The following is a 10,110-nucleotide window of genomic DNA, read 5'->3' as shown; positions in this document are numbered from 1 at the left end:
TTTGTTTTCACTTTAAGGTTCTACAACATTCTTGTTTCCAACCGAGATTGAAGGGACGTTTTAAAGATGTCTTGAATTTGTAAATTTAGAGTATTGACATAAACGAGTAAATTTACTTTAAAGATGTTCTTAAAGTAAGCCACATTGTTCTGGCTTTGTTTTTACAGCCTTGTGAAGATGATTCTACGGCGAAGAATGTAAAAACACATGTCCCATATGTTCAAGTCACTCGTTCGGTTCCTTGTGAGAGAGGTACCTGGCAACTGGCCTCGTGCAATCCTGGTTACCACGGATACATGTGCATTCGATGACGGTGCACGCGTGAACCGATATGAGCTTGCACTGCAAGGAAGTGTGTGAGTGTTCCGGTGTAAACGAACTTTGCCATCTACATCAACGGGGATGGTTGGGATCTGTCCCCAGATGGAAGAAATTCAGCCTGATCGTCCAGGAAAACGTGGACGAGCTTGACCTACTTGCAAGGAAGCAGAGACATTAAGAGAGGGTTGGAAAAAATAATGGAACTTTAATATGATCAAGCTGAAGATAAATTGGAAAGTGGGGAACAAAAAATTCGTTCGCAGTTTACAGGATATAGCGACCAAACGCACACTTCCCTCAGCACGGATGAACCCTCATATCAGTCCTCCAAACCTGAAAAGCAGTGACGGCCCTTGAGGACAAGAAGTCAAGCAATGTGTTTCATGTTCCCGCCTGCTGGAGCTACAGTCCCAGTAACTGACAGAAAAACAGGGAAAAATGCCATCTAAGAGTCGTTTGTGTTTCTCCTCGATAACTTTAACTGTGGTGAATGGACATTTTTGTGGGATGAAGTGCCTATCCAAGGTACTAGCAAAAGTGAGGATGTGTTTCGTCAACTGTCTTCTAGTCGGAGTACTACACTGGAGCAAAACGTTACAGGGGAAAGCGGCTCTGGGTCTTCCATAGCGGGACATCTTCCGCTTATGATCATGGTGTCTCTGTAGGTAAGTGGTAACTTACCTGGGTGACAGAGACGAAGTGACTGACTAATTGACACAGGTTGACTGGGCTGAGTCACTGATAAAACCTGACTGACTGGCTGGCTGGCCGGCGGCTACTGAGTAACTGGCTGAGTGGTCCTAAATGGAATTGCCAATTGCTTAAATGATTGGCTAATTGAACTGACACTGACTGTTTGGCGGAATTGAAGTGATGGACTGACGACGGGATGACTGGCTTAAATGACACTTACACTGACTGACTAGCTCATTGACTTGCGTAATAACTGACTCAGTCGAGTAGCTCAATGACTGACTCAAACACACTGACTGACTCAGTGACTAACTCTGTGAACACCAACCGACTCTGATGGATGGGAGCTGACTGAATGGCCCAGTTCGTTGACTAACTACTGACTCGCTGTCTGAACGTACTGTCTGACGCACTGAGGACTGATCACTGGACTGACCCTGACTGGCCCAATGGCCTGACTTAATGACTAACTGAAAATCATGTTTGCACACATGTTTCAGGCTTCTTCCTGATATTAATTATCCTCGCATGGTTGCGATTATACGTCGGAGATACAAGCAAAAGTGGATTTTCGTGCTCCAAGAAAACCACGAAAGACCAAAGAATGAGCTTCAGCCTTGGATTGGTCGAAGTACAGCGCTACTTGCTGGCTTTCAGACAACCCTTAATATGACGTTCTTGCTGCTATGGGGGAGACGATGACGTGGAGGAAGAGTATTACAATCACCTTTACGATGATGTCAGGTATACAGTTGACAGCGGTGAGAACACAAGTGAAGACAGTTGTGTCATAAAGACCTTAGCTCCATGGTGATAAGATAGGTAGTGTAAACCTTACGTTTCACACTGAGAAGGGAAGTGGTCCTTGCGTAGGGGACAAAGTCCCTGCGACGTTGAGTGTAAGTTTCGCTGCTCATGTTTGCTGGCACCACTTACAACAGGGTATTAAACTTGCTAAAAATGGAAGGCCAGAGTTTCAGGCCAGATTAAAAAAGGCCTAAAGAGCTGCCACAATACAAATATTAGAAAGCCGGAAAATATACGGGCTTAAAACGTTAAGAGAATATTTGTTAAAGTTAGTCGATTATTTTTCTAAGTTTACGGAGTTAATTTACATTTTATATTCGTAAGTAGTAAATTTATTAGTTATTTTTTAATACCTCGATGAGGCTTCGAAACAAAGAGGTTCAGTATCTTCACGCAAAGGTACTGTACTCGTTTGCTTAGGTTTCGGTCTGGCTTAAATGTTCTCATAAATTTGCTATGCTTGTCATGGAACGGAGGATCTTGTTAATAGTGCTTGAGAGAAAAAAGGCCAGCATGGTACTTAATTAGGCAATACTGAAGAAAATGTTATCTTTGTTTATTATTTGGACACTTCCAAAAGCCTTACCGTTTTGTATAAAAAGGATATATATTAAGTATGGTTAAAAATCGACTTATTTATATTATAAGTGAGTTTGTATCTAATCATTGTTCAAAACTCGTAATTACCATTAAAGATAAGGAAATTTGATTGTGTTGATACCTTGGATTGTAAATGTCTCGTACAAAACCAAAGCCTATGTCAAACCCAAACGGTGAGAACTGACCGAATCATCCTCGTTCCTTTGGTTTTCCTTAGACAATTGGGAAAGGGCACGATCCTGCCTTCGTCCCAAATACCCGCGAATATGCCTTGAGAAGAAAAATGTGCTCAGGTGTAAGAATATGTCGTTTGGCACACAAGTAGTGTAGCTCGTGTTGCGAGCACGCATTGCATCAATGATTGTTTATTGATTATCACCATTTTCTGACATGGATTTCGCTGTAAAAGAATGAGAAAATTTTCAAGAAGTGTAAATGTGTTTTGGGTGAACTTCAATTTTTTATGCGCGTCATACTTGCGTTCTAGCCGAGCGCTATCAACGTTTCGACCTTTCATGCATATGTATCGAATGTCGGAACGGCCACTAAATGATAGATTTTCCAACAATTCCTGCTGCATTTCTGTAGATGGATGGATTGAAATAGAGCTGCTTTAGCTATTATTTTTTTTTCTACTTTAGACTCAAGGATACAGGTTCTTTACTTTGTGACGGTAATCCCTTGCGAGCTAACTCGCTGCCAAATGCGCGCAGTCATGCGGTCAGCCAGTCCGAGCATTTTATCATGGCGGAAAGTCAAAAATGATTTACGAAAATGCAAAGCGTGTAAGCTGACTTCAATACCTTTAATTCATTGCTAAAAAGATATTTTCTGTAACCATGCTATTGGCGGTTACATTTCTACATGATGGAATACATAGGTACCATATATTTACAAAAAAAATTGTATATATTACAAAGTTGTGAATGAAACACACGTGAAAGCAACATGATTTTACAGAAGTTACTGAATTACTTCTCAGGAAGTTTTTACACGGATGTTTTCGGATGTGGTTACGTATGGAACTGGACTTCAACGGATATAGAGTCGCTAACGTTAAATTTTTATACAAACCTCTTTTAACAACACTTAACGGGCGTAAATCAGAACCGCTTCATCTGTTGGGACAGTTCTGACGTCAGGCATGACTACAAATATACACGTTTTCACTGGCATCTCTTCAAAAGTTCAAAATGTCTTCTGCAAAGTCGAGATCTTCCCCACTGGCCTGAGACACAGTACGATCTGAGGTAAAGTAACCGTTTAGTGAAGATAGTTGTTCGTCGATGTCTTCCGGAATGCTCATATCACTGTTTGCGAACAAACAAACAAAAAATAAGTAAAGGAATTGACACACCAGTTTGGACTTAAAACCCCTCAAATTTGATGCCGTGATTTGTTCGATAGGAATTAAGAAGGAATTTAAAATGAACTGAAAAAAAAAGCAAACAAAACAGATGAAAACGAAAAAGAAATTGTAGCGATAACAGCAACAACATAAACGGACAGTACCTGGTGTGGAAGTCATCCTCATAATCGTCATTGAAATCGGGTGCTTCGCCATTTTTATCGTCATCCGGAATATCTTAATAAAAGAACATGTATAAGAGGAGAAGCAGAGAGTGACCTTACAAACGGAAATAACTTGTTTACCTTCTAACAAAAGAACCAATGGTTTCATTTCGTGGACTGTGTGCCGCAAGTCAATCACTAGTGCACACGATGAGACAGCCCACGAAATTTTCAAAAGTCCACGCGGTTTGTCAATTGAAATTGCTAGCCTTTCGATTCTATTATGATTTTAAGCTCTAAAATTTTTCGCACGTAGATGTCAAAAGAAGCCGGTCTTTTTTTGGAAACAATTATGGTGAGTACTAATCACAATTGTAATGAGGGTGAAGCGGAGGGAAGAAGTTCATTTAATATCTAGACTTCTCAGGGGGCTCTCTTACCGAAACCAAGTTTGCTGATCTTGCTATCAATGTCGGCAAGGTCCTGCCAGTTGGGTGATTTGGAAGGCTCTGCAAAGGAAAAAAGAGTGTTATTAAGTAAATGCGTTAGAAGAATTGAAAATGTTAAACTTACAACTGGATCCCAATTTTTACCACTCTCCTCCCACTAAAACTTTCCAAAAAACACAGCATGCAAGTTCTGGGACAAGAGAAAGTGTTCATGAAGAAGTTGTCATATTTTTCCAACAACAGTACAAATTAAAGGACATCTTGACAAGAGTAAACTAGTGAGGACATTTCTTTGAGTGAATCCGGCTTTATCAAAAGAATTCCTTCATCAATCTCCTACCTCTGTTATTGTTGTTCATTCCAGGCAATGGTGGTGCACCCTTCAATGAGCCAAGCCCACTAGAGCCAAGGGAAGGAGCACCCTTCAGAGAGGAGAGACCACCATTGGATTTGGATCCTTAGAAAAAGAAATGATCATGAGGACCACTCAGATAAAAGGGTTTGTGCTCAACAAGAAAATGAATTTTTTTTTCAACAACAGTGTCATATTTTTCCATTACCTGTGTCTTTCATCAACCCTTGTTTTTCGCTCTCTCTGCAAGAAAAATGGGCACCAATTTCAGGACCAATAAAAGAGGAACTAGATTCATCAACAGTCAAACATCAGAAACAATGACTGGCCCACCTTGAGTAGCTTGCCAATTTGCAGGCCAGTCCAATGTAATAATATAGTATAATGTGAGAAACAAATTAAGTTTGTTGTTGTTAAAAGTAGACTTGGGTTGCTCACTGACTCACTGCAAACTCACTTTGTCTTCATTGGAATATCTGCAAAAATATCATCTCCATCATCACTTCCGATGGTTACATCTGGGCTTCTACATGGAAAATGCACATTAAATAAACAGTTACTAGATTGCAACCAGGAAATGAAAAATACAAAAGGTTCTAACCGGAAAAAAAAAAACAAAAAAAGACAGGTGATCAAGTTTTGCAAAATCAGCATTGAAATTTTAACTTTGGGTCTTTTTGAGCCATTTTACAAAAAGGAAAAAAATCATTACAGCAACACGACTGTAAAAAGTTGAAAAATTAAACCTCAAGAATTATCCCTTGGACATTACTTTACCCATTGCCTACACAGACTAAGGTGCGTTACACTTAATATTATAAATACCTTCTTCCACTTTTGTCTCTCCTTGAGTCTGAAAGTGAATTTAGCTCCTTTTCAGAGTTCAGTTTTTCAAGTAGTGAGTCTTGGTTTTTGTCAGATTTGCTGGATTTCTCATCTCGAACCCTTTGTGGAATTTTGCTTGGTCTGGGACTGGAAATCTGCTGAGAAAGAAGAAATGTAAGGGGACTTCCTTAACCTTTTACACCCTAGCATCAGTATGCATAATCTCCATACTGTTTTGCATACATTTCCAAAGAGGCTCACAAAGAGAATTTGTTTAACAGTCAAGAGCTGCTTTTTGGTGATCATCTTCTCTATTCTCATGACTATCAAGTTTGATTCAGGGGTAATATAATTAGTAAGGAGAAATTAGATGCTAGTCACTCTTGAGAGCTAAAAGGTTGAAAAATCAAACTGAAAAAAAGGAATGAGGGCTCAAGGGACAACAGGTGGAGTTGAAAGATCTGCAATCAAAGAGCTAGTTTACAAAATTTGCATCTGAAGTACCATAATTTCCGGCCGTTTACCTGTGCGTAATCTGTTGATTTTGCATTAAACGCGCGCCACTGTGGGTAATAGGGAGGTGCGGGTTATGTTTTGAAGGTTAGATTAAACAACTTTTAAAAGACTGAAATGTATCACCTTAATGTCATGTTTTTCGCCACCAAAAAGTTCAATAACATAACATGCGGGTTATCCACCAGTGTGAGTAATCTGTTGACTTTTTTTTTGGCCATATGCAATAATTGGCCGGTGCAGGTAATCGGCCATGTAGGTAAACGGCCGGAAATTATGGTACATGCTTGGATTGGATGCATCCAAGGATTCTGACTTACAGTTTTCATTGTTGGTAAACTTTGAATTTATCTCAGTAATTGCACCTTAAAATACATGCATCATTGAAAAGTAAAATATGTATTCCTATGCTAGTCTTGCAGAAATGTACATTGAGGCACAAAAAGAAACAGCTGCAGACATACTAAAGAAAGTTTTGCATCATTTTAATGGCATCTATCTGCTGAAAGAACTGTACTAAATGTGTGTTTAAAGTAGAGATGAAGCAGAGACAAGGAAAAGGGATCCTGGTCTTTTTTGTGTGTCCATTGCTTGTTATTCGACTTTTTACACAGTCAGATAGTAGTTAAATCGTTGTTGAGAGTTAGGATTAAAAACTTAAATGTAATTGCTCTTTATGTCATCATTACAACATTTACGGTAATTTTAATTTATGAAAAATTAGGGTGCATCATCTAATGTAACTTTTCAATTATCAATTAAAAATATTATGTACAAATACTTATGATCTAGTTATTTTATTTGGGTATGTCATTTAGTAGTATTAATTTTTATGAGGTGCCTGGTTATGTTAGATTTATTCTTGAGTTGTCTTAAATAGCCACATAATGTTTTAAGACCTTGAGTTAATAGGAATTTCCCACTTAATATTTGATGCAATGTCTGTCAGCAGTTTCCTAGACTCCAATCTCTGTGCAGAATCAGCATTTTTAAATAAGTTTTTGTGCCAATTAGTAAGAATTTTCCCTAGAGTGTCTCTGTCATTTTGTAGAAGTATCCTAACCGTCAAGTATATTCTTTCTCTCCTTTCTTTGTTTGATTTCCATCAACCTTGTTTCTTATCATTGTAAGTTACTGTTCTTTACATTATTTCTTGACATATTTCAGAAACCTCTAGTTAGGTAATTAAAATTTTAAAATCTAGTGGTGCATTCCCTATTGTATTCATTATCATATTTATGGTTATATCAATCATGAAAAACCTCATTTTACTATCTTAGGATTTGTAGCTTGAGTGAACCTTTGTTTTCAAATTTACAGTATTTAGTTTACCATACTATCGTCACTTGCACTGTCTGAAGAAAGTTCTCCCTGGTCATCTTTGTCACCCTTTAACAAAAAATGCTTTAATGTTAAATATATCATTGAGTTTAATCAACTGGCATGCTACATTTTAAGAAAGTACCATTCTGTAAATGGGAAAAGAAGAGTTGACTTGGCTCACCAGTGAAGCAGAGTGTTTTATCATTGTTTTGTTTTCACTGAAATTGATACTCAAATGTGTTTAGCTGTTTTACAATATCTAATGCCACTCAAATAAGTATGGAAATTATTTTAACATTTGAAATTAAAACTTAATGGTGTGCAGAATATAGGTAAAGTTTAATTTCTGACTGACCATTTCAGATTTAGATTACCATCAAGTTGTACCTTATTTGAGTTAGGGGGACTGGTGCTTCTTGGGCTGTCAGCTGCGCTCTGTCTTGGTGAAGTTTTGACCTCTCCATTGGTGACTGGTGAAAGTCTCTTTATGACTTCTGCCAACAGTGGGCTTCCAGATGTGTTGTCAACATCATTCAGCTTCAGTTCCCTGGCAAGGTTGTTTCGTCCTGGATACTTGTCGCTCTAAAGACAAAATAGGTAAAATTGGTACTTCACTTGATGAAAAACCACTCTTTTAGGATCCACCAAACTAGCAGAATCAATGACCTATCTATCCTCGCATATTTTTCAACAAAGTTTTTGTTAAACTCATAAATTTTTGAGGAATAAGGTCAATTAAGATAAATTTGCAGCACCTTTTGCAGGTGTTCCTGCAGATAAACTGCACCCCTGATTCGTTACAAAAATTTTTGGGAAAAAAGGTGTGGCTTACATACCAATGGTACTTTGCCTGGATTGTTGCACCATGAAGATTACTTCATCTGACATTTGAGGACAATTATAGCCTAGGCATTGCATTATCCAGCAAACAGGTAATGAGAATATTCAAACTTATCAGGTAGAAGTTGTTATCTTGATCTAACACCAAATTCTCATAACTAGTTTACCAGGAAATGTGTTGCAACCAGAGCAGAGAATTAACAATCAGATCTTAGGAGTAAACTGACATTCAAAAACATGTAATAATGTTTGTGCTATCTTCAACTTACAAAATCAGTCTCTGGATCAAAAACTGCGATAGAGAAATCAAGATCAAAGTACTCCAGAAACTCTCGGACTAAACCTGTTACAAGCCGTCCTATGGGACAAGAAGGAAAGAACAATTTATTATATACATGTTGATGTCTTTTTTAAGAACAACTGAGTGTTTTTTAAAAGAAAAAATACTCACATTAAGACAAAAACAAAGTGATTTGGTTACCTTCACTTGTACCTAAAAACTTCTTCAGGTCAGGATTTACAAGTTGGATTTTGCTCTAAAACAAGAAAGAGACAATTTACTGCAGGTTTCCTTCAACTACAAGTTTAGAAAGCAAATGATCCTTTGCCAACATGAATACTACCTTCCCTGTGCAAACAAGTTCCTTACATTCTCTCATACGATTGAAACACACAGTAATGATCAGCTTGATGTCAACTTGATGATCTTTTAACAAGCAGACATTAACAGAGAGACAGACAGACTGAAAAACCTTGACTGCAGATTCAGCCTCTTTAGAGAATTGTACATCAAAGGAAAGGCATATATTGCTGAGCAATGTATAATGTGCATTACAGAAACCAACCTCTGATCCTTCTTGTTCCTCTAAAGCTAAAAACACGCTTGCTCTGAGCTGTGCCTGTCAAAAGTAATGACTGTAACATCACTTTCCCTATATATGTAAACATTCTACTTCCAAGTGTATAGTACCATTAACAATATGCCGGTGTATATCAATAAATTGCTTGACAAAAAATTTAGCTCGTTTAAATAAGAACAATCATACCTGCCGCACGTTAAACTACAGCCACTGTGATGTCCAAGAAATTGAAAGAGCACGATGGATTGCATTTTTAGTTGATCGAAAATTGAATGCACAGTCAACAACCGTTGTGCGAAGAAGAGGCAAAAAGAAGTACAAATTAAATTCGCAGAATTTATCTAAAGGCTCACTGTAACCCTTCAACCCTTCATATCACATCTTTGATTACACGATTGAGAAATTCAGCAGCACAATGAAGTGTTAATCGGCACAAGTAATTTATTTCTCAATCGGTTTGCTTGACGTAGGGAAAACATGCTAACGAATTAAAAATTGAGCCAAAAAACAACTAGATCAAACACTTATATAATCAGAAATTTTCGGTGAAATCGAATGAGTGGCACGATACTAGAACTTCCTTCTTTGAATGGTACGATACTAACGACCAAAAAGTAAGAAAAAAATCACCATCTAATTCTCAAAAAACCAACAAAAAACATTTTACAAAAAAAAATGCTATTCTTTCGGTGCCTGCTCGCGTCATATGAAAATAATGGCCTGTATCTTTACTCCAGGAGGAGAAAAGATCAATTGATGATAAATAATTCAAATTAATATTCTTTGTAATTTAAAACTGCTAATTATCTTACCCTGATTTTTCCTAGAACACCCTTACTTTCCAATGTTTGGGCGACCATATCCCTCAATTCGGTGTCTTCTTCCGCCGACATTTTGAAATCTTCTCCCGTTTCCAATCTCCAGCCGAGTGTTATCGGATTCCGAACATAATACGGAGCTAATACGGTGATGTACGGAAATAGCGATTGTGTAGGCAAGTCCCGGATGCCCGCCA

General features: G+C 37.9%; 1 protein-coding gene across 4 annotated transcripts; it reads right to left on the bottom strand.

Annotated features, from left to right (window-relative positions):
• Window positions 1–3,207: 3,207 nt before the first annotated feature.
• Window positions 3,208–10,048, bottom strand: LOC131793691 (centrosomal protein 43). 4 transcript variants are annotated; one of them, XM_059111145.2, is made up of 13 exons: window positions 9,908–10,048; window positions 9,081–9,134; window positions 8,717–8,771; window positions 8,505–8,593; window positions 7,783–7,977; window positions 7,405–7,461; window positions 5,560–5,717; window positions 5,192–5,260; window positions 4,943–4,977; window positions 4,723–4,839; window positions 4,374–4,442; window positions 3,934–4,006; window positions 3,208–3,731 (listed from the first exon to the last, which is right to left on the bottom strand). In XM_059111145.2, the coding sequence occupies exons 1-13, from the start codon at window positions 9,986–9,988 to the stop codon at window positions 3,602–3,604; spliced, it is 1,182 nt and encodes a 393-aa protein (XP_058967128.2). In that variant the 5' UTR covers window positions 9,989–10,048; the 3' UTR covers window positions 3,208–3,601. The 4 variants fall into 4 exon arrangements, with proteins under 4 accessions (XP_058967128.2, XP_058967129.2, XP_058967130.2 ...); XM_059111146.2 differs by having other exon boundaries at window positions 5,560–5,714; XM_059111147.2 differs by lacking the exon at window positions 7,405–7,461.
• Between the last annotated feature and the right edge of the window lie 62 nt (window positions 10,049–10,110).

This window comes from Pocillopora verrucosa, chromosome 9, assembly GCF_036669915.1.
Source record: "Pocillopora verrucosa isolate sample1 chromosome 9, ASM3666991v2, whole genome shotgun sequence".
NCBI classification, from domain to species: domain Eukaryota; kingdom Metazoa; phylum Cnidaria; class Anthozoa; order Scleractinia; family Pocilloporidae; genus Pocillopora; species Pocillopora verrucosa.
Note: the sequence above shows the minus strand (reverse complement) of the source record. Positions and strands in the feature narration are given on the sequence as shown.

Coding starts and splice junctions, on each gene's coding strand:
- LOC131793691 (XM_059111145.2), bottom strand. CDS start 9,988: ATGTCGGCGGAAGAAGACACCGAATTGAGGGATATGGTCGCCCAAACA. Junction 7,462..7,782: donor GTCCCCCTAACTCAAATAAG/GTACAACTTGAT, acceptor TTTTTGTTAAAG/GGTGACAAAGATGACCAGGG. Junction 4,840..4,942: donor AGGGTTGATGAAAGACACAG/GTAATGGAAAAA, acceptor TCTTTTTCTAAG/GATCCAAATCCAATGGTGGT.